General features: G+C 39.3%; 1 protein-coding gene across 1 annotated transcript in view; it reads left to right on the top strand.

The window, feature by feature from the left end:
• Nucleotides 1-25,235, top strand: part of syt6a (synaptotagmin VIa) — an 81,857-nt gene that overhangs the window by 50,347 nt on the left and 6,275 nt on the right. The window contains exons 2-6 of the mRNA XM_006794027.3: nucleotides 7,162-7,552; nucleotides 9,450-10,008; nucleotides 18,260-18,380; nucleotides 19,315-19,486; nucleotides 22,842-22,992. Of these exons, the coding sequence (XP_006794090.1) occupies nucleotides 7,162-7,552; nucleotides 9,450-10,008; nucleotides 18,260-18,380; nucleotides 19,315-19,486; nucleotides 22,842-22,992 (1,394 nt within the window). The remainder of the gene's footprint in view (nucleotides 1-7,161; nucleotides 7,553-9,449; nucleotides 10,009-18,259; nucleotides 18,381-19,314; nucleotides 19,487-22,841; nucleotides 22,993-25,235) is intronic.

Here is a 25,235-nt window from a genome sequence, read left to right as displayed (position 1 = left end):
TAAAGAAAAATAAATCTATTTCTTTTTATACCTTTACCCAGCACGACGTCTGCCTTAGAAAGTGCAAAAGTTCAAGAAGTCACACGGAGCTGTGATAGGGATGGGTATTGATAAGATTTTCACAATTCCGATTCCATTTTCGATTCTGTTTAACAATTCAATTCTTTATCGATTCTCTTATCGATTCTTTTTAAAAAAGGAGATCACTAAGGTCGATTAGCTTAGAACTTTGTTTTATATCTTCTCTTTGAACAAGATAGAAATTTAGGAGTAACATGGCCTTACAAACCCAACAGTGAGATCTTAAGAGATCCACAGCCTACGGCTCTTCAATGGGGTGTCACAGGGTCCCCAGGAAAAAAAATGTAAATGTAAAATAATAAAATAAATATTCTTCTGTAGCAATAACAAAGTATAACATAAATTATGCTGTAGCAATTACACAAGAATATCGATGTCCCTGCCTACAATTAAACACATTCACTTACCGAAAATCGGGGGAACTGCTGTGGCAAATGGGTGCAAGCCTTTTACCACAAACTTAGTCACTGCTCGGTGACATTCGTCTATCCTGGCCTGAAAGGAGACGCTACCGGTAAACTGCAGCGAGAACTGCCAGCATCTGAGCCAGACTCTGTCTGTCTCTCTCATCATGGTCACCTAAATGCACAGTAATGGCAGATCGCGCTAACATAATATGCACTGTTAGTTGATTATTTACCTGCCGCATTAACGGGAGAGGACGTGCAAACGTTACCGCTGCTGCTGGGTTGAGATTCACGAGTCGGGAGCGGAATTAAAAACACGACATTCATTTAAGGTTATCGCGTGTTTTGTGAGCAAATGCTTTTGCATATTCGTAGTGTTTCCTCCCTTAAATGAAATATCTACTTTGCAAGTATTGCAAGTTGCCCTGTTGTCATCCATTCTTGTAAAGTATAACCAAACTTTTGAGCGTTTGAGCCGCCATGTTTCCTGCCAGGTAAATGACGCTCTGCAACGTGGTGACGTCATTCAGGGCGACTGGAATCGATAAGTGAATCGTTTGCAAAAATGGCAAACAATTCCAAGAAATTGAAACAGTGGGAACAGTGGGTTCTCAACAAGAACCGGTTTTCGATACCCATCCCTAAGCTGTGATAGGAAGAAAAGATCACTGCACAAACGTTTCCTCAATAAGCACTCTTGTCTGGATTTGTGTTTTGGCAGACATTGTCAGGCAGAGCTTGAGTCCAGTTCAAAGTCTGCTCCCAGCCAAGTACAGGAAGTGTCAAGTGATTTTGAGCCAGGCTGAAATGTGTTATTATGTTCCTTCTTGAACTGCAAGCCATCAGCCCATCCTGAATCCACTGAGACTGCAAATGATCTGAAAACAGAAAACACCACGACTGAAATTATGTGAGATACTGAGACTACAGGAATAAAAAGAGGGATCACATCCATTAAGGGTCAGAAAAGTTAATGTGTACAGCTTTGACATTATTTTCTACTCTAATTAACTGTGAGGCAAAATGGGATGCAAAAGAGAGCATCTGTGTTTTGGACACTATCCCATTTCTACACTGAACCCCCCCCCCCCCCCCCCCCCCCTCCCCCTCCAATGATTATTATCTGTTATTCAATTATTGCCTGTTTATGGCATTTGAATCATCACATGAGCCAAGGGGTGAAAAACGGCACACCTTGGCTCATGTGAAACTTTGCCCTCGCCCATCATGAGACCTATTGAGGTCACCTGAGGCGAGGTGTGACTTCCTGAATCTTTTTTTTGCAGTGTTCAGCACATTAAGTATTTTTTGTGCTATGTTTTATTATGTTGTCTGTGACATGTGTATGTGAGGATGCACAACTCACCAAATCTGCCTCTGGTACAAGGTAGTGAAAGAACGCATGCAGCAAAAGAGTGATTAAATATGTCTCCACTTTTTTGTCATCTGTTGGCAGGGTATATGCTTCTGCCTACTCCTTTTCTAACAAATAATGGAATGATATTTTGTAATGATTGTGAAGGCACATGTTTGAAATAAAAAAAATGAAATAAACTTACTTCGTGAAGTGCTTTGTGCTGCACGCTGTTTTTACCTCAGATACCTAACAAGCAAAAGATTTCTTAAATAAAAGGTGCGGATTTGTAGGACTCGTATTAAGAATTTTTTAACTACCTGCTAAGACCTCCCGAGATGACCCTGCCAGCATAACATCCATCGTTATTCTAGTTAGGCCTATCTTTGCAATTCTTTGGCATTTTACAGCTGCCCTTGGTGGGAGAATAAAATTTTGCATAAGACTTTAAATATAAGTTCTTTCTTACTGTTTGAGGATGAAGTTAGATAGATAGATAGATAGATAGATAGATAGATATAATTTTATTTCGAACATGCAAATATAATTGAAATAACAACAGAAAAAAAACCCAAACTTAAAAATCATCAAGTTTTCATGTATATATCTTTGTCTACAGAATGCGTGTGCTCTAAAAGGAGTAGGATGAAGTTTACACTTTTCTTGTTCCTACCCCCTTATTTCAAATTTCATTGCTTACAAATCCATATCCAGGATTCAACATTATTTGATCATATATGGTTAACTACGTACAAGTCTAACACATTGAACATACACAAATAAAAACCATTTTCAGCATGTAAACCAGAACAACAACAACAAACTACATTTTTACATAAACTAATCACCCTGTCTATAACACCCGCTTAAGCTCTGAGCTTGTTTTATATCTATGTGACAAACACCTTAATAAACACTTAAGGTTGGGTTACTCAGGCCTTGATCTATAAAAAAAAAAATGAGGACACAATGAGACACTGAGAGGAAGATTTCCTATATTCATGCAATTTATTTTTTTTTGAACAATCGTGTGAATTTTTGTATTGATGTACTTGTCTTGATTTGAATCTACCTCTGTGAGCAAAATTAACAGAGCCAGCGTGCGACCTGGGCAAACGTTAATAGATGCCGACTGGATAAACGTCTATCTTTTGCCAGTTCCTCAAAGAAGGGTTGTCTGTGTTTGTCTAAAGTGTGGTTGATTCAAGTATCGCTTAGAGTTTCTCATGTAGTTCTCTCTCCAGAGTTGAAAATGTGAACTTTAGAATACTTGAGTCTGCCTGCGTGTTTACACAAGTCACCTTGAGTAGTACTTCAGTGAAGAGTTTTTCAAACAGCGAGGCTCACTTTTAGATGTTGTGTGTGCCTTACAGACCCCCTTATCAACATGGTCAGTACTTGGAGCTGCAGTATAAAAATACATACTCAAACCTTATATCAAATCAGAGCCCACAGGCATGATATACACTTATTTAAGCCTAATTCTAGTCAGACCCTTACTCCCTCTCACTCCGTTAGTGTGTGGAGTCACACTTGAGGCTTATGAGGGGTCTCTTAAGTAAGGTGGTTGTAGAAATACAGCAGCAAGATTGGAGATGACCTTGTAATCAGCATACTAAGATCATGTCTACCACTTATTAGAAGATGTCCCTCGATTCAGTTTCATTTGGATGTTTTTATCATTTTCTTTAATTAGCCTATTTTTCTATATTCATATATTGGTATTTCTTGTCAATATTGGAATTTATTATCTAAAATATACAAAAACTGTGCATTTCTTTTTGTTTATTGCTGACACTCTTGAAATAGTCAAATGCTTTGTACTACTGTGCTTCCCACAGTAGTTAGTAAGCTTAGACTCTGTGTGTTGGAGGGCTTTATAACCCACTTCCACTTTAGGCTATTTGGTCTGAAAAGCACTTAATGTGATGAATCCTCCATGCAAACATGTAAATGGAGTGAAAGTGTGTTGAGGGGACTGAACTGAATTTGGAGTTAGTGTGACTTTCCCTTCCAGAGGGCATTTTATATTTGTATTTCATCATAACTGAAAACCCTTAACCTCTTAAGCCCCAACGCCCCCTGATACGGGGGCAAAAAGCAGGAGATCAGGTAGGCTTGGGGCTTAAGAGGTTAAACTTATCAAATATGACACAATATAAACTTCTTGTAACCCTGAAACCTGACTCTAAGCCATGATGTTTTTATGCATTTTATTTAATGTCAGATAATTCGAATAAAACCTAATCGTTATCAGCTCATTCCCCATAGCTTTAATGTCAAATTACAAAAACACAAACATGAATAAAGGTTTAAATATAAAGCAATATATTAAAACCAGGAAATATTGACTTCCTATTTACATCCCCCAAAGCTCTAAAATTTAGTGCACGATTTTGTATTAAATGCAATAAATGGAGTGCCAAAATTCATCAATACCAACATGACTAAGGCTCTGAACATCCCACAAACATGGAGATGGAGCTGGGCACCGACTCAAATGTCAACCTGTGTTTGAAGATGTGTTGCTGCAGTGGAAAAGTTAAAAACAAACCAGAGTAAACATGTTCAAATGAAATTTCTTACCTGTCAACGTATTTTGCAGCGAAATATCGTCAGGACAGACATGCAGCAGCACATCTCACTGCACGGCGCAGGGTCAGCTTCAATTTGCCGTGACGGGGGATGAAGACTCGGCAAACGACTGTCCAGCTGAGATGAAGCTTTGTGGGGAGCTGTGTGAAATTTCAGATGACATAGAGAGGCCAGGGCTGTGGACAGCCAAGAAATCCTCTTCAGGCATAAATCCTCCAGACTTGAAATCCAGACCGCTGCTTGGCTAAGCTATAAATTCTTCTTAGTGGACTCTCCATTTAGTTTGAAATTTTAAACATCAAAGCTCTTAATTTGTGCAAAAAGGGGGGTTGCAGATTCTAGGGATTTTTTTTCCATAACACTTTGGACAAGTAAAAAATGAAACATGACGTAAAAAACCAGAAGCTATTTTCAAGCATTTTAATTCTTTGTAACTTTATACTTTAATTCTAATGTATTTTAGAGATAAATATTAAAGTTCCACGTTTCTTAAAACAATTGTAAACTTTAAAGCTTATTTAAAAGAAATCAAAGAGGTTTATGAAGTAACTGATAATAACTGATAATAAACAAATAATAGTCAAAGGAGCTTGCAAAGAAAAGCGTCTGGACTTCTTTAAGTTGCTTGAAGATGTTTCACCTCTCATCCGAGAGGCTTCTTCAGTTCTAAGGTCAAATGGTGGGGAGTCCCAGATTTAAACCTAGTGGGAGTGTCCCCCCACAGAGGGACAAAAGGACCCCCTGATGATCCTCTAATCGCCTGAGCCAAGGTGTGAAACTCGGTGTGGGTCCCAATCAGCCAGAGTTTCGGGTGAGTTCAGGCGATTAGAGGATCATCAGGGGGTCCTTTTGTCCCTCTGTGGGGGGATACTCCCACTAGGCTTATATCTGGGACTCTCCACCTTTTGACCTTAGAACTGAAGAAGCTTCTTGGATGAGAGGTGAAACGTCTTCAAGTAACTTAAAGAAGTCCAGATGCTTTTCTTTGCAAGCTCCTTTGACTACGATGACCTGGATGACTGAGAACCTTCACAGACATAAATAAATAATACTTGTATTTTTATACACGGCTTATAAGGATCAGCAGGTAAGGTGAGTGTATGCAGAAATTAAACCCACATAGGGGTGAACCATAAAATGTATATACTGTGTACATAAATACTGAACTGGCCTCGAAGTCTGAAAAGTGAAGATAATGTGTAAAGTGTCTTAAATCTGCATTCTTTCTCATGGCCAGCAGCTCAAGGCTCCAAAATGGGACTTCACAAACCAATATGTGATATCATTGTATAATGAAAACCAGAACTAAACAGCCACATTTTAGAGAACAACTCAAAGATACAAGAAGGTATTCAGTGGGAGTCAGCAGAGAGTTAAAAGGAAGGAGAACAGATAAGTGGGAAGAGTAGAAACTGAAAGAGGTAAAGACAAGATTTTAAATACACAGGAGGAACTGATAAGTTAACAAGGAACCAGTAAAGGCAGGGCCAACCATCTCTAAGGAGGAAAAAGACAAGGACATGGAGTAAAAGCACCAGACAGCGATGCAGGGGAAATGATAAATGGACACTGACACAAAATTGTTTTTAAATCGTTTAAATAAACCTATAAGCTAAAATTATTCAAAACAGCATAAAAATACAGACTGCTGACTGCTATTAAATATAGCACATTAGCTGCCTGATTACTATTTGCATATTAAATATGGTCTCTAAACTTAAAACCCTGAGTAAACAGAGCTTCAAACGCCTCAGGTTTCTTATAGGAAAGGTTGAGCTGGGTAAATATCAAATAGTAAACCGAGTGCGTATTGCCGCTGATCTCTGTGGTGTTATGTCGAGAGAAGAGGGGGGTTAGAGGATCCTCTGAGAGGCCATGAGATGCTCCATGGCACGAGTTATTGCGGCTAAATCTGAGCAATCACAGTGCATGGAAAAGAACACTCAGGCAAAGATTGGAGAATTGAAAGCAATCCCTGTCGAAGCATGTGGAAGACACTCCAAGCGTCATATAGTGAGATATAATTACTATAAGAAAGATGCCCCAAAGGGAAATTTGAGAGATGCAGCCTGTATGTTTCCTGTGTTTAGTAATTTTTTCCCCCCTATGGTCCCTGTGAATCCTTGCAGAGTGCTTGTCAGCATTCTTGGTACATCTCCAGCTTTTTGTATGCTGCTTGTTCCCCGGAAAGCATTTTCATACCATAAAATAAATGAGTTTGACTGTGCCCGGCTGCTTTATCTGCTTCATGATGAGAATCCCAGTGGAAGGCTCCTGGCACCGTGGTCCTTTTTCATGAGCCTTTTTACAAATGTAAACACTTTACATTGTTTGTTTTGGTTTTTTTTTTACTATCATCTGTCAGGCTATAATTACTTTTACCACTAGGGTGAGTGTAGTGTCATAGAAAATTATCCCCGTATGAATTCACACTACACACATGCACACATTTAAATTCCGTTTACACTACCATGCTTCTCTTATCTGTTGACCCAAAGGAAGACAAATGGAGGTTACTTTAATATTTATGAATCTTGTAGTGCTTGCTTACTGTCCTTAGTCTTACATTAAAATCAGATTTAGCACCAGGCCTTTTGAAAAATCATGTCCTAACCGACTCTTTCTCTTTCTCTGTGTCCTCTGTCCCCTCTCACCCTTGTGATCACCATCTGTTTATCCATATTGTATGATCCTCTGTTTCTGGCCCCCGTGGCTCATTACCAGACGCTACTTTTGGCCTCCTGCTCGGTGTGTTTGTGGTCTGTGGCCTGGCATTCCTGGGACTTCTTACATTTGTCTCCTGGAAGCTGTGCTGGGTGCCTTGGCGGACTAAGGCCCCCTTTCTCAGTCCATCCCTCAGCCCGGCCCGTGGCCCACAGCACTGCCCGCTTCAGCCGCCACTCCCGTTACCCAGCCCCCAGCAGACGCCAGTCACCATGGCAACAGAGAAGGTGAAGGACCCCATGGGCTCGATTGGTTTCCTGGAGGCTGCGGTGAAGATAAGCCATACCTCTCCTGACATCCCCACTGATGTGCAACTCTCCATGAGGGAGCATTTCCTGCGCCGCACACAACGCATGCAAAGGCAAACAACTGAACCAGCTTCCTCCACTCGGTCAGTCACATACATGCATGTGCATGCAAATCTGATGACACATGAGACTGTCTCATGTGGTTATTTATAATATGTGTGCATATGTGGAGGATTATGTGTAAGCTGAATTCAAGACATGGTGTTATCTAACGTGGAATAAAGTGTGTAAACCAGGGGGAAGTTACTGCTACATATAAGGATTAACATTTTCTAAGTAATGTAATACCTCCACAGTAAATTATAAATAACATTGAAGAATACTGAACTCTGCCTCAGAGGCACCTCTCTCCAGCTTAAAATTACTGTCTATAAGACTTTCTTCAGAAGTATAAATATAACACAGTTTGAAGAGATTACTTGCAGCTTTACAAGCACAAGTCCACGTTACCACTTAGTTAACATCAATGATTTATTATAGCTATTATGCATACTAATACATGGCCATGGTATAGTATTGTACGGCCTATTTATGCAAAAAGACAATCACTCACATTGAGAAAGGCTTTTTTTTTTTTTTTTAAAACGGTCATTTTACCTCGTTGCTAGGTGGTTGCTAGGCATGTATAATTTTGCTTTCATGGATATGGATATAAATTAAATTTTATTGTCATGAAATTAAAATTATAAGATGCTTTCATAGGATGTTATAGGTACATAAATGCTAAAACCAAGTAACTTTTGCCAGTTGATGGGAGATTACTAGGGAACGTAATGACATCAATATATCTGATGTAGATAAGAACCCTCGGGTTACTATAGGCAAAGTAGGTAAAACCCGGGATAAACTTTGATCATCTTCCAGGTAAACAATTGAAACGACCACCAGCAACAACATAGGATACCAGTGATTGACATGTGGCCTGTTACTAAATACATTAGAGGGTTACCTAGGCAACTGGAATGAGCAGCTGTCAAACTGATGCTTGACAAGTGAATTTCTTCCAGTGTTCATGTAGCTTTCAGGTCAACTTAATGACAACTCCTGATGGTTTAGGAGGGGTTGGCAGACAAAGAAACCAATAAAAAGACAGACAGGATCATTTTTAAAGGATAAGAATTTATGTTCACACCACTGGGGCTCACTGAGCTGTCACAGTACATTTAACTTTAACTTTTTACACTTCCTGTTCAAATTTTCCCAACAGGTGTCAGGGATAGGGATAGCACCATACAACAGAAATACAGGTCACAGCCTTTTTTTTTAAGGCAAGAATTAACTTTGATCAACCGCCACTATAACAGAAGACATAACGTGATACATTTGGTTGTATTGTGCCAACACTAGTTTAGTTCAGAGTCGGATGCCGAACAGTCATAGACATCACATTAAAAAGCACTGAGTCTTGTCATTTTTTAAACCTGCATGTTAGTCGGATAGTGTTCACTTTGGAACGGAAATAAATGTCATGACAAGGCGAGCCTGTATCCTTTGAAATTAGGAAAACCAAGGAAATGTCAGAGAAACCATATTCACGTGAAAGACCTTTTAATATGTGCTTGTCCTAGAGAAGGCAAAATTTTAAATATTTAATATTCTAAACCTGATTTCATAGTTTTAATATCTAAACCTAACTAAACAAAAAAAAGATAGTAATGTCAAAAACAAAAGTAATATCAATTGTCAAAAAGCAGTCCTGCAAATGACTAATTACTGTTATTTTTGTCTTCTGGTTGGAGGTGTTGTCACTTTACTATCCGCAGTCCCATCTTCCTTTACTGGATTTTTGCAGGCTGCCATTTTTCATTACATTGTGAAATGTTAAACTGGTTATTTTTGTATTAAATTACAGGAAGACTTTCCTCACAAAATGTCAGTCTGTGACTAGTTGAAAATGAGAATATGTTATCGTTTCACCACAGCTCAAACTGTAGCTATTCCTTTCCACTTGTTTTATTCTTCTCCTTTCTGTCCTTGTAGGCACAACTCATTCAAAAGACACCTGCCCAGGCAGATGCAGGTAGGCAGTCTAGACCTAGGAAATGACTACATGGTGGACAAGGATGAAAAGCCCACTAGCATCGGTCGAATCCAGCCAGAGCTCTACCAACAGAAGGTCCCAGAATCAGAGGACTCATCCAACGACAGCAGCAAAAACTGTGGCAAGATTAACTTCTCCCTCAAGTATGACTATGAAAATGAGTCTCTCCTTGTCAACATCCTCAAGGCAGTAGACCTGCCAGCCAAGGACTTATGTGGCACATCTGACCCTTATGTGAAGGTCTACCTGCTGCCCGACCGCAAGAAGTTCCAGACTCGCGTCCACCGGAAGACACTCAACCCCACATTCAGTGAGAGCTTCCAGTTTCCTGTGCCTTATGATGAGCTGGGCGCTAGAAAGCTCCATATGAGTGTTTTTGACTTTGATCGATTTTCACGGCATGATATGATTGGTGAGGTGGTGATGGAAAACTTGTTTGAGACGTCAGACCTCTCCAGGGAGACAAACATATGGATGGACATCCAGTATGCCACCAGTGTAAGAGTCTATTAACTTTTTCAACTTTTCTACTAGAGTCTAAGTCAAATGAGTAACAAGTAAATGAAAGTGATGTGATATTAAAGAGTCTGACAGAGAGATACACATCCTTTAGTTTATTTAAACATTCACTGCCCACTTCATTTGATAAACTTGCTCACTTGCTTATCAATGCAAATATCTAATCAGCCAGTAACAAGTCAGCAAATTAATACATTTAGGAATGTAGACAAAGGAAGATGACCTGTTGAAATTAAAAATGAGCATTAAAATTTGGAAGAAAGATGAGTTTGTAATGTGGTTGTTGGTGCCAGACAGGCTGAGTGTTTCACAAAGAATTCAGGCAACTGGTGGTGCAGTGGTGTGGGCAATATTTTGGGCTGCTTAGTACCAACTGAGGATTATTTAAATGCTACAGCCTACCTGAGTATCCATTTGGACATGGACATGAAAATCATGATGACAATGTAGGACATAGTGAATGAGGGCACAGTCTATCTAGTGCAGGGGTGTCCAACTCCAGGCCTCAAGGGCCGGTGTCCTGCAAGTTTTAGATGTGTCCTTGACCCAACACAGATGATTTAAATGGCTAAATTTCCTCCTCAACATGTCTTGAAGTTCTCCAGAGGCCTGGTAATGAACTAATCATTTGATTCAGGTGTGTTGACCCAGGTTGAACCTCCAGGACACGGGCTCTAGAGCACTGGAGTTGGACACCCCTGATCTAGTGGATTCTTCTTAGTAATATTTACATATATATCTCCCTTAGTTCAAATTACTGGCACTGTGGCATTTATAAAGTAAAATATAATACAACTGTGACTACATCAAATCTTTTTTTAATTTTAAATCTTCATCACAGTTCAATCTAGATGCAAATGTAAAATGGAAAAATGATAGAATTTAAAATGAAACGCACTACCGGCTTCTGGATGCTCGTATTTCACCTCAGTGCTCCATCAAAACAAACGATCTGATTTCCTTGAGAAGCTCTCTGTATTTGTGGTCATGCTCCACCACCGCTGGCAAATATGGCCCAGAATGCTTAAAACCTCACTACATTTAGGGCTAATACATAAATTAGCAGCAAGAAATCATTATTCCCCAGCAGATCCTTGAGCTTCAAATTGAAGAATAAAAATTTATGTAAAGCCATAAAAGAATATTTTTGACTCACTGCACACTCATGCAGGCATTTTTCTATTGACTTTGTTACTTGTTGACAACGTCCAGGGGCCATTTTTAGGAACAAATTGTTTGTCTTAGGTGCCTCGGACCCTTAATCATAAGCCCCACCCCCACTCTGGTTGGACTTCTTCAGGGGTTGTTCAGTAATCTCAACATTATTGCTTAGTGGGCAGAAAAGCAAGGAGCCTTCTCCTTGGCAAACAAACTTTATTGAACCACCAAATGATTTTACGACAAAATCCCTTGCTCGTATTAAATTCCAGATTGGCAACATAAAGAAGGCACAGATGGTGCGAGGGTTTAGTTAAAACAGAAAACAAATACAGTATGATGTAGTGTTCGATGTGAGACTGTGTACAACACTCTGCAGCTTAATGAGCGGAAAAGACAGCAGTATTGAGCAGAGTGAGGCACAGCAACAAAAAATAACCAGCAGCTCTTCTCTCTTCACAGATCAATGAGTGATAGTCATCAATAACATCAACCCACAAGCGTGACTTTTATAAAGAATCCAGAGGAGACCAGATACTTAGTCACTTCAGACTATTTCTCATGTGTGTTCAGTGTAGCTATTCTGGGAAGGTCTTTAAAGGGCTGATAAGTAGCATTATTTATTAGCTCTGACTGGGACTGAAAGCCAAATTCGTTCTAATAAAACATCGTTATGGTAGAATATGACAAGAAAGTTGTTTAAATTATTTAGCCTCAATTCAGTTTTATTTTTATATTACCACAACACTGTGCTTTATATAGCAAAGTAATGACTGTACAATATTACATGAGGGACTCCATTGATCCGAGAATCCCCTGTGAGCTAGCAAATGGCAAAGGTAAGAAGGAAGTCCTCACTTTTAACAGGGAAAGCCTTGAAATAGGCTCAGAGAGAGGCAGCCACATGCCTCAACCCCTAAGAGCTGACCTTTTGGTGGTTGAGGTGAAAGAGAGAAAAGAGGAGAAATGAGAGAACAACAAGACAGCAAGTAAAAGCACAAGACTACACTCACTGGCAACTTAGACATTTAGGCATGTAGACATATTGAAGTTCACCTGGTGGAACTTTAAATGAAACTTCAGAATGGAAAAGAAAGATAATTTTATGGATTTGAATGTGGTGTGATTGATTGCTGATCTACTGGGATTTTCCCACACGGGGTCTACAGACAGTAGTTTGAGAAAGAGAAAATATCTATTGAGCAGCAGTTCTCTGATGCAAGAGGTCAGATGAGAATAGCTAGACTGTGTTGAGCTTATAGGAAGGCAAGAGTAACTTAAATAACCACTTGTTAAAACCAAGGTAGGCTGAAGAACACACATCTATGCCATGGAGAATTAAGGCAGTTCTGAAGGCAAAAAAGTGGGTCCAACTTGTAGTCCATTTTGGATTTCGGTAAAATATAGGGTCAGGTCCTGCAGTTCAGCAGAGCATCAAGAGTGAAGATGCATAGTAATTATCGTCAAAGCTGCTTTTGCAGTGACCAGAATCAAGTCCAGGCTTGGGAGATTGTCTGTGTCAGACAGTATTGGAAACGTTACTTTAAAAATGTATTCCACTACACGTCACAGAATACATGACCCAAAATGTAGTTTGTAACATATTCCGCTACGTTACTCAATGTGAGTAACATATTCTGAATACTTTGGATTACTTGTCATGCTTTATACAACTACATGAATGTACTATTGCTGTGTGATTTATTACTATTACTATTACTGAGCTAACATTGTTAGCTGGTGTTAGCTGAGGTTACTTCACAGACTGCAGACTGTTAGACTTGATGGATAGCATTAACAACCAGCTAGCTTCAAATAATCGTGCAGTTCTGAAAGCAAAACCAGATAGATTTTTTCAATCTTAACATAAAATGAGTAAGATTAGGATGGGTGGACATTAGGTAAGGCTGCACTTTTTGCAGTGATCTTGTATAGAAAACTATTTCTGTATCAGTAATATGTGTTCTTTCTGTCAGCTTTCTGAACTGCACATGATTATTTGCAGCTAGCAGGTTGTAATGCAGCCTTCATTAATAGTAATAAACCACACAGCAATAGTATATTGAAGATACTGAAGTGGAACATAATCAAATTGGCTATCACAACTAAAACAAGGTAGTTGCAGTTGGCTAATGTTAGTTTTTTTTTTTTAAAGAACTTACTTCCAGATGTTTCTTTAGGTCTGAGGTGGTCTTTTGCTGAGAGCAGCTTGGTTGCTGGTAAACAGAGCATGCATCCCTTTCTTCTTTAAATGTGAAGTGGTGTCGGAAACGCATTCCTGCCTGTGCACTGCTGGCTCTGCTGTACTGGCTCCAGGTCCATTGTATAACTGACGCCACCAACATTAACAGGACGCTTAGATTAGAGCCTCTTATTTTTTGTTTGGGTTTCTGGCAAAGTGTGAATTACCAAAATTAGAGAGGGGATTGCCTAACATATGAAACGAGAAAAGACTGCCATGTAACCCATTTATTTCAACAAAGTAACTGTATTCTAGTTATCACCTATTTAAGTGGTAACTGTAACAGAATACAGTTTTTGCATTTTAAATACATAACACCGGGACATGTATTCCGTTGCTCCCCAACACTGGTGTCAGACATGTTTGCATTGCTAAAAAAATTCATTTGGTTTAATCTAGAGGTGGAGCTGAAGGAGGCTGAGCATGATGAACATAGGTATGCACCCTGACTTGTTGTGAATTCTTCAGACAATTCGCATTGCATTTTCCCAGTTTGTGGTTAATAGTTCTCACCGTGGCTTGCTGGTGTCCCACAGCCTTAGAAGTAGCCTTATAAGTCTTTCCTGACTGATAGATGTCAGTTACTCTGTTTCTAAGCTGCTTCTTTGGATGATGTGTAGCTTTTTGAGATCTTTAAGACTACATCACTTTGTCAGACAGATTCTATTCAAGTCATTACTTGATTCAATAGATCTGCTAGCAGTATTTGATAATCTGAAGCATTTAAGTGTCACAAATGTGCAAATAAATAAGAAAACAGTCAATACCTTTTAACAGTTCTGTACCTAGAAGCTCAGTCTGATTTTATACCAGGGAGCTGGCGTGTTGAGTCTGACTGAAGTGGATATTTGGTTTCTGATATGCTCATCTGGGTGATCTATAAAAGTTGAGTTCTCCATTACACATGTCAAAACAACTTTAACCGAGTGCTCTAGTTTAACATCTTATCATTTGCCAATTAGCGCCAAGTCTCAGAGTGCAGTCTCATAGACCAAAGCACTGACCTAAAATGGAAAGTTCAGTAATCACTGGGATCATTCTAGGCCTTCAAATCAGTGGTGATTTCCCTTCTTTTCATCCGGCCATCATGAGGCTTTTCGCTTTGAGCAAAACATCTAAACAGTTTTTTGATTGATCGCATGAAAAAAACTTTAAGGCTATCCATCCAATTGTTCTTTAGAGAAGTTAATGTGCACTAAAGAGACACTTGGACTTAAAGTGCCAAAACACGCCTGAGAAATGATTAATGCAGTGCAGATGTTACTGACTGGCACCAAAACAGCCTGCATTTCTACAAGAACAATCAAAGTGTCACTTTATGCTTTTACAACGTCTGACATTTCTGCTGTGTTCTCACATTATGGCTCAACCTTCACACCCTTCAAACAAAATCCCTCACATCGGCAGCGCAGAAAGCCAAATCTCAGCTGTATGTCTGAGGAGACGTTAAGACTGCAGCGCTCAGACAGACGTGTTGGGATTTGCCAATCAGTGCAGTTCTCACTGAGCTCATTCAGGGTGATTAGGGGTCTGTGTAACCTTAATACTCTTTTGGCTAATAACTCACATTGGACAGATAACAGGACACTCATTCTTCTTGAGACTATTAGCTCAGCAGGGACTCAACGCAGGACTGTCAGCTGTGCTTAGAAAGTTTTCGACTATGAGAGCTCTTATTGGTACAAACCTGTTTTTAAGACTGATTCACACTTTGATCGCGTGTGTAATTGGGTTACATTTCATTGGAGCCCTAATATGTGAATTGGATGTACTCTGTTTTAATGTATTGCCACTGGCAATGAACTGGAAACATCTAAATTCTGACAGCGGTGAAAGATTAAATTCTCTTTGGCATCATTGCAAAGTAAATACTTGTCTTCTGTTGGCGTTGATACCAGACAACAACTCTGATGATGGATGTCTATGGAGGGGAATGACGGTGATCAGGTCACAGCTATGATCCAAAACATAAACTATACATTCATTAAAAACATATAGATGCATGACACATTGCTACTTCCTACATCAGTGCAAGAGTGAGATCGTCTGTGCATGCTCCTCCAAATATGGTCGCATGTGTCTGTAACTTCATTTAGCTGTTTATCTTGTTGTCACATTTTGGTACTCTTTGCAACATATTCAGCCTCTGACCACATGTATTAAATAGGCAGCTTCTAACAATACTTTTGTGATGGGGCGTGGTCTGAGGCGTGGCTGCGAGGGAGGCGGACACTCCTGGATGGCATCCGCAATCACGCCTCGCCGGCTTTAAAGTCTATATTGGGTCCTGAGTTTGTGTTGTTGTTCATGTGTGTGTTTGGTTGCGAGCTGAAAAGCTGCAGCTGTGTTTGTAACAGCAACCATAAATAAAAGAAGTATGCTGAAAAGCATGGAAACTTTGTCGGGTCTGTCGTGCCCAATCCTGGGTTTTGGCACCACTGTAATAACCGACCAAGTTTCCATGTCCAGGTGCGTCCGCCTCCCTTGCAGCCACGCTGCAGACCACGCCCCACCATAACTTTATTTAAAAATACAACAAATTTTTGGGTCAGCTTGAAAGAAAGGCACATGCAAAATGTAAAAGTGAGTAATAGTTTCAAAGATGAAGGAGATTTTTTTAGGAAATCGTATTTGACATTTAGGAAGAGGTCAAAGGTCCAAGGTAATGTTATATATCATCCTCTATGCCTATATGTCGTCAATACAAACAACGGCATATATGCCTATATGCCTATATTTGCATATATAGGCATATATGCCTCAATTAAAGCATAATTATGCTTTAATTATAAATTATGCTTTATAATTAAAATATAATTATCACTTTGACCTTTAGATCAATCTGTTGAACTTTAAGAAGAGATCAGTGGTCAAATGTGATATGGTACTTTCTATATATTGTATTAATATTAAAACACACCACACTTGTAAGACTTATATTTCAGTGTTATAAGGCTTTTTGTCAGTTTTTTGACCAATAAGTCGATATGTTCACCTTGATGACCTTGGTGGATGTAAGCCAAATTTTAATCGACTCTACCCCCCTTCAAAGTTTTATTAGAAATCATTTAAAACTTTTTAGTTATTGTGGTTACAGGCAGAATCTACCACAGACTATAATAAACAACTTCCTTGGTGGAGGTAACTAGTCATAATTCCATAAGTCTTAGCTGAAACTGATAAAATGTTGTGGTGCACAAAGAGAAGACTGACAAAGAGAACAAGAAAGGAGTTCAAACACCAGTCTGGATTTTAAATATTTCTTTTTCATATATTTCAGGTCCATTGAAGCAAACAAAAAAAAACATTTGCAAAAAGTGCAAATATTTCAGTCTGTGTTGTGCTTTCCTCAGTGTAAAATGAGCCATGCACCATTAGTCACCCCATATGTGGCTCACTCTACGGGTGACATTGTTAATAACTTAGGCTTTGATTGGACACAGATGAATCCAACTACCAGCTGGTAAGGTCATACCAAACATTAGAGTAATATAATTCTGAAACATTAGCACCTTCTGGTGCACATAATAAAACACTGGAAATGAGATCTACATCTACAGATGAACAGAAAACGGGTCAAATCTAATCTGTTTAACTAATTTTATAGAAAAATGCACTTGACTCTCAAATTAATTTGTCTCCTTGTGAACCTGTGGCATTGCCTCAATGTTGGGTGGAGTCCCACTCTTTACACCAAAAATAAAAGAGCCAAGAATCTCTTTGCACATGTCAGATACAGTAAATGTGTACTGGATTTTTCTATAATTGTACAGATGTAAACATTTCAAAATGATGAACAAGTCGTGCAAAATACAGACGACATGTTTTCTGCTTTCTGGGTTTCCATTCACTTAATAATTCATAACTGTTTTTCTCATAATCGTTTGCAAATGCAAAGTCAGAAACTAATCAAAGGCTTTTTGAAGTTCCACTAACATCTCCTTTAGAGATGTCTGGCCTTAAACTTAATGCAGGGTGGACCTTTTTGGCCTCGAATAACTGCTTGAGTAGTGTAAAATGTATGCAGAGGAATATAGAACCATGGCAAGCGATTCAACATTGACACGGATTGCAATTAGACTTCAAGGTGGCTGTAGAGTCTAAGTAAGCTCTTTTATAATGTAACAATCAATTAAGAAATGTATAGTATTATGTATCTGTCTAGAAATTATTAGCTTCTTCCGTCATGCAAATTAATGTTTAAGGTTCCTTGCTAGTGCTTACAGTTCCCTCTTGGGCAGTGCTGTCCTTGTTTCAAATCCAGCTGCAGTTTCATATCCTCACATCTCTCTGCTACCTCAGTCTAACAAAGAAATCTCATCTTAAAGACAGAGGAACTCTAAAGAAAATGCAGGCAACCCTCCAAACTGCAGTGTACTTTATGATAAAAGTATATGCTGCATTAAGCCTGAAATGGATGGTGCAGAGATCTAAGAACAGGAGCACAATGCAGCTGTGTTTTGGTACCAATGAGGGGAAATGTTGCATTATTTTGCATCAAATTGACTCTTTAATGCATCTTCATGTGTAATCTGTGCTCTAAATAGATCGCTAGTCTCAGCTGTGAGACTAATCGGGGCATCAGATATCTTCAGAATCTTCAGAACAGATAACCCAATAGTGCATTATGCAGTAAGTGCTGTAGTGGTTACAAAGAGCCGACTTTAAACAAAATATAAGCATTGATCCCAGAAACAAACCTTCAGTAAGAGACAATACACTTATTGTACATCACTTCTCCCTGAATCGAAGCACCGGGCTGAATGTCAATGTGAAACTAAAAGAGATTCTTTTTTTTTTTCATCTGTGCTCGTGTTTGTTTTCCCGCAGGAAAGTGTCGACCTTGGAGAGATCATGTTTTCACTATGCTACCTGCCCACTGCAGGCAGACTCACACTTACTGTCATCAAGTGCAGGAACCTAAAGGCCATGGACATCACTGGATACTCAGGTGTGTTGTGTTGTGCCTGCACTTTCAGATGCACTGACTCAAAATGAATGGTGCTCCTTTGAGAATCCAATTGTGAGCATGTCAAATTAAATAAACAAAGGAAAGCTCTCTCCCTAATGCTGCGTTCTGTTTATATCAGCAAATATTAATAAGCAGCACTTGCAATATTAAGACAATGTCAGCAAATAGTTTCAGGCGGTGTGTTTATTTTAATGTCCCGCTGTTCCACTTTTCTATTAAACATGTTCCCTACGATACCGATGCCACTTATGAAACGTGACATTTATTGCACGTTAAATGCCAGGCTTTAGGTGTAATTCGGAGTGAAAGTGGTAATTTTCTTCCAGTTTTAAATGACATTTCAATTTTTTTATGTTATTCGCAATTTTAATCCTTGGAGTTTTCGTGGATTTAGCTGACTGCCATTATCTCGATTTACTGAACCGTGCCTTTAAGCATATCGGGCTGTAAGCTCGGGCTTTTTTTAAAGGTGGCTTACGTCTGATTAGTGTAGCATAATAACTCATGCAAAGTGATTTATCACTAACAGATGAAAATTGAAATCAGCATTCAGGAGACTCTCTCAGTCATGCTTTTTAGCAGTTTTCTATGGCCTCTTCTTGTCTTTGGTTAGATAAGACATTCACTCATCTACCTTTATGCACATTACTGATTCCTGGTTCCCCAAGCGTTGCTTTCATGTTAAGACTATTAACACTGTATTCATTGGACTTCTTTGAAGATGTTTTGGCAGTCAAAGTAACCACAGAAGCTTTGTTGTTTTTAAAATTTGCCAGAGGCTTTCGGGGATAATTGCTGCTCTGGCTGCTCCTGAAAGAGACGTACAACTTGGAAGTTGTCCAAACGTAATGATATTCAACTATAAAGTCACATTTTCTGCCCTTGTTTATCCTGTTTTCCTCTCACCTATCAGATCCCTACGTGAAAGTGTCGCTCATCTGTGATGGGAGACGTTTGAAAAAGAAGAAGACGAGCATTAAAAAGAACACCCTGAATCCCACCTACAACGAGGCCATCATCTTTGACATCCCACCGGACAGTATGGACCACGTCAGCCTGCACATCTCCGTCATGGACTATGATTTGTACGTACATACTTGACTTGCTCATTCAGTAATAGTGAAAAAATGTTTCGGCTTTTTGTCTGATACATTTTTATCCATTTGCCTTTTCATTGAACATATGAAGCTCTCACAGCAGTCATGATCAGGCTCACCAGATACCAAGAAAACTAAATGTGAGGAAAACAGTGTTTGTGTGGGAGATGTTTGCAGTGCTGGGAGGCAGTCTAAAATTTCTTGAAAATAAAAAAAATGAAATAAATGCACATGTAACCAGATTTCTATTTAACAAATAACTGATGTCACAAAGCAAATTTTCCAAGTCTCTTGCTAGGTAAATGCAAGAAGGATAAAGGGTATAAAGTCCTGTATTGTCTTTTATTTCAGTGTTATTTTAGCAGCTGTTCTGTCAGCTGGGTTTCAGTGGGGATGCATCCATAGATCGTCAAATGTTTTTTTAAACCATATCCAACAATTTAAATAATTTCTTAGCCGGTTGTGACACACATACACTGTGTCACTTCATGCCCTATTTTCACTTGTGTGAAATTTAATATACTAAAAACCCTTTTCTGACTTCTTCACACGCACTCAGTAAAAGTAATACATTAGAAAAGTTTACTTCCTGCACAGCCTGACAATACTGAGGTCGACTCCATATTGAGGCGATATGGCTCTTGGGTTCAAGGGATATAAATGCTGTACTGCTGGCCTGCAGTAACTAATGCTTTGTTCAACATTTAGCAGCAGTCTGTGTTTACCAGAAACCAGCAGGAAAATGAATAAAAGATTATCTTACTTGTGCAGAATCATGCAAATCGTGCAGATTTTGACATTAGAAAGCTGCTGCAGGTGAATAGATTTGTTTCTGCTTACCTGAAAGTTAAAATATAGGAACGGGATTTCAAGTATCTATTTGCTGGCACATATAAACGACAGTTTATATGTTATTTAGTTTTGTTAATTTTCTAGCGTTAACGGAACTTCCAAAACAGAGCTACCTAGATCACTTAAATTACACAATTGAAAGCATATGTGTATTGTTTGTGTATTTATACACAAGCACTATATATATATTCAAATAAATAAATAAAAAAAGTTTATTTACCTGTTACTGCCACACACCAAATCCAGTCGTTGGTACTTGCTGGCTTGTGTAGCCACTAGGTAACAAAAGCTCAACACTGCGCCTAGCATCCTGGAGCACTTCTGTTGTGTTTTGTACGTGTTTTGGAGTTTGTATTTGCTTTGTCTCTAGGGTACCTTAAATATACTTTTATTTATTCACTCCACATAAAATGTAATAAATAAATCATATCATACAAAAACCAACTATTCACAGTTCAACTTTTAACTATTTAAATTTTCAGCTTTTTCCTTTTAAACAAATTTAAAGTGAAACAACACAAAACACTGCAAACCACAACACAATTAAATATAAATTAAAATATGAAAACAAAAAGAAGATGGATATTCTCTGTCACATGGGTCTGCATGAATAAACTTTCTGAATCCTTTATCATCTGCAACTGAAAATAGTTGTGGATGATTACTATACCTTTCTAATGTGACGTTGTTGTCCCTGGCTCTCTTTCTCTCTCTCTCCCTCCCGCTCTGTTCCTGTGCTACTGCGAGTGTAACTACTGCCCCTCCCCCCTCTTCCCAGCGCAAAGCACAAGGCTCGCGTGCTGAGTGAAGCGGAAAAAAGTGTGAGAGAGAGGGTGTGAGAAAGAAAAAAAACCCCACAGCTCGCGATAAGGAGCCAGCTCGCATCGTTCACTTCGGTTCTGAGAGCCATTTCGTTTGCGACCGACACATCACTAAAGCTGACTACAGTCATGGTTGATCCTGGCATACATGTCTGTGTCATATGTTGCTGTGTGACAGGCAGACTGTGGATCCAAATGCAGGAGGCAGATAACAAACCTTGACTCAAAAAACAGCTTTATTGCTGTAACTTGTGCAAAATACAAAATAAGAAAAATTTAGACTAGGCAGGAACTGGCATTATGGAAACAATACAGACCACACAGGGCACACAACCTCAGGGAGAATACGACAAAGAACGACTGGAGACTCAGACAACAAATACACACCAGGTAATGAGGGGAGAGGAAACAGGTGGGAGACACAGTGGGAACAAATCTGGGATAACGAGATAAGGCAAGTAGGACGAAATACAGAACAGGAGCAGGAAATAAATAACACAGAAACACAGGCACAAACCTACAGAAGACAGAAAGACAAACAAACACGGAGACGTGACTGACTGAGGAGACAAAACTAACTACAAAAACAGGTATGACTGACATAGTAATGTTGGTCTTTATGGATTCATAACACATCCAGACACCTCTTTTGCCAACATCATTCCCATAATGTCTGCTACTGAATATGCCTGACATAAGCTGGGTTAATGAGGTCATCAGAAGCTGCCACAACCAATGACCACTGCACAGCTGCAGGCTTCAATCATATAGAAATGGAGAGCATTTCCTCACCAACAGACCTTAATACTCACATCTATGTACAGACAGGAGGAAGGAGGCCTCATATGAGATGTCTCGTATCTTCTTCTTTGTTCTGCTCTCCTTTTAAGAGTCGCCACAGCAGACCATCTGTCTCCATCTCTTCTGTCACATGGACGTTCTGCATATCCTGCCTCACTACATTCATGAGTCTTCTGCCCGGCAGCTCCTCCTTCAACATCCTTCGTCCAGTATATCCTCTATACAGGACAACTTTGCCCAGACTTTGCCTCCAAATTAGTCTCCACCTGACGTGTTTCTCTTTTAAACTGATTTATAATCCTACACCTACTGGTCCAGTAGAGCTGAAGATGCTTTTAGTGTTGTATACACGTATAGTCCTGGTGTATAAAGTCTATTTAAAACACAAACTTTCTTTTTGACTGGAATAATTTAAAAAGTTATCAGGATCCAATAATCACATAATCATTTCATTTGAAGTAGGAGACATTTTTTCCAAATATATATATGTATATAGATCATATTTTATCTTTCTTATTAACAGAGCAGTACCAGGATTAGAGGTGCGGCCCCAAGTGCTTTCTTTACAGTCTGCTATTATGCAAGGAGAAAATCCAGTGCTGTTAATAATCTCGGGGATTATGTGTTTCCTCCATTTACACTTCACATTGTTAAGAGAGCAGAGATCAGCTCTGAAGCGAGTCAGTTCTTCTGCCACAGAGCGGATCAGCTGCAGATCCACCGCGTCAATCGGCGGGACAACCACACTCAGATTTGTGTCTCCTCTGATTACAGAATGGGCGTCTTACAGTTATAAACAATGTGATGTATGAGATGTCACCTCAAGTTAAATCAGACGTATTCATACCAGTATGCGTGTGTCCCTACAGGGTAGGTCATAATGAGATCATTGGTGTGATGAGGGTCGGATGCAATGCTGAGGGACTTGGCAGGGACCACTGGAACGAAATGCTGGCCTATCCGCGGAAGCCCATTGCACACTGGCACCCCCTGCTGGAGGCCAAGAAATCTGAGAAGGAGGTAAGTTTGAGGATGGATTATTCTGTACGTGTTTATGATTTTGGATGAGGTATCAGGGTGCTTAGCTGGTAATTCTCAGCTTACTTAAGGAACATTGCTATAGGGAAGAGGATTCAAACTCTGAAGGACTCTGAAGGAGAGACTTGAAGAAAGATGCTGCTTGAGGTTTGAGTCACAGGTCCACGGAGCACTTTGCAAATTAACTTTAAAGTTAGTTGTTTGTCTAATTTGGCTCATTCATCAATACACTTTGGAGCAGCCACTGGAAAACTGTTTATTGAGGTAATTAAGTATACTCTTTATGATAATATTGATATCTCTAAAAACCAAAGCAAAAAAATCCATAAACCATCAAAAAACATGATTGTTGTAAAACCTGGACTTCCTGGACCTGGAACTCTTCTTGACCAATCGATTAGTGCAATGATAGCTGTCGGCACATGCATTAGCATCGCATAAACAACAAATAATAATAAAAAAGATAAATTGGCTTAGCACAATCAGCAAGAAAGACGTTGACAAACAGAAGTTAAGAAGCGACTAAAAAGTAGCACAGTTTTACTTTTTATGTGTACCTCACAAGTAGGGAGTCAAAACTTGGAATTATGCTACATGTGTACCAAAGATTATAATGACATAGAAAATATTTGCTTGGTTTCTGTAAAATATTCTAATTATTGTTACTTTTAAAGTTTCCTTTTTTTTTTTTTTTTTTTTTCAAATGGGGCCTATTATCCTAAAACTGTAGCTCCATATTTTCATTCTCAGACTGAAAGTAATCCCTACCGGACTTTGGTGAAGCCTGTCAGTTGTTCCACTGTCTCTAATGAGCTTCTCTTTAAGCCAAGCTTCTTCCGATTGGCTGATCCTCAATAATAGAATTTTGAAACTGTACTTGGGTTGGTCTCCTATGCTCAAACTGGCTCAGATTAATACATTGCAGAAATCCCTTCCTCCTGACATCATACGGAGCCAAGAGTAGAAAAAAATGAAACTGAGCTTTTAGAACAGCTTACTTACATAAAGGCTTTATTCAAAAGTTACCCTTTGCCTTTCCCCTTTGTATATACACTTACCAGCCACTTCATTGGGTACACCTGCTCAACAGCTCATTAGCACAAATACCTAATCACTCAATCACATCAGAACAATTTATTTAGACATATAGACATGGTCAAGAGGACCTGCTGAAGCTAAAAGTGAGCATCAAAATGGGGATAAAAGGTGATTTAAGTGACATTGACAATGGTATGATGGTGCCAGACTGGTTGGTCTGAGCATTTCACAAACTGCTGATCTACTGGCATTTTTTCCTCACAACCATCTGTAGAGTTTATAGAGAATGCTCAGAAAAAGAGAAAACATCCAGTGAGCGGTAATTCTCTGGGCAGAAATGCTTTGTTTATGCCAGAGGTCAGAGCTGCCCGGCCAAACTGCTTTAAGCTGAGAGGAAGGCAACAGTAACTCAAATAACATCTCTACTAAAGCTTTCCCACCAGGCTTGTGCTGGTTCTTAATCTAGAACAAACTCTGCATTTCATCCACTCCTGGCAGCTAAGAATAGGAAAGTGAGGCTGCAGTTTATGCAGGCTCACCAAAATTGGATAAGAAGATTCGGGAAAATGTTGCTTGCTCTGGTGAGTCTCGATTTCTGTTGCAAAATTCAGATGGTAGGATCAGAATTTGATGTAAACAGCAACCTGCATTGTATCAACAGTTCAGGCTACTGCTGGTGGTGTAATAGAGTGGGGAGATTTTCATGGCACATTTTGGGGCTCCAACTAACAGATTATAATTTTTTTAAACCTGACAGCCAACTTAAGTATTGCTGCTGACCATGTCTATGCCCCTATGACCACAGTTTACCCATCTTCTGATGGTTACTTACGTAGGATAACACGCCATGCTTAAATCATCTCAATTTGGTTTCTTGAGCGTAATGATGAGTCAAATGGCCTCCACAGTCACGGGAGATTCCCATGAAGAATGTGACACCAACAAAGTGTATTAACCTCTTAAGCCCCAACGCACCCTGATACGGGGGCAAAAGGCAGGAGATCAGTTAGGCTTGGGGCTTAAGAGGTTAAGCAACTGTGTCATGCTATCATTTTAACATGGATCAAAATCTCTGAAGGTTATTACCTATTTGTAGGTGATGGAAGGCAAAAGGATATCCAACCCAGTACTAGAAAGGTGTACCTAATCAATTGGCTGATGAGCATATAAGAAATAGAACCAAGGAA

This window comes from Neolamprologus brichardi, chromosome 20 (assembly GCF_056152115.1).
Source record: "Neolamprologus brichardi isolate AB-2024 chromosome 20, ASM5615211v1, whole genome shotgun sequence".
NCBI classification, from domain to species: Eukaryota; Metazoa; Chordata; class Actinopteri; order Cichliformes; family Cichlidae; genus Neolamprologus; species Neolamprologus brichardi.
Note: the sequence above shows the minus strand (reverse complement) of the source record. Positions and strands in the feature narration are given on the sequence as shown.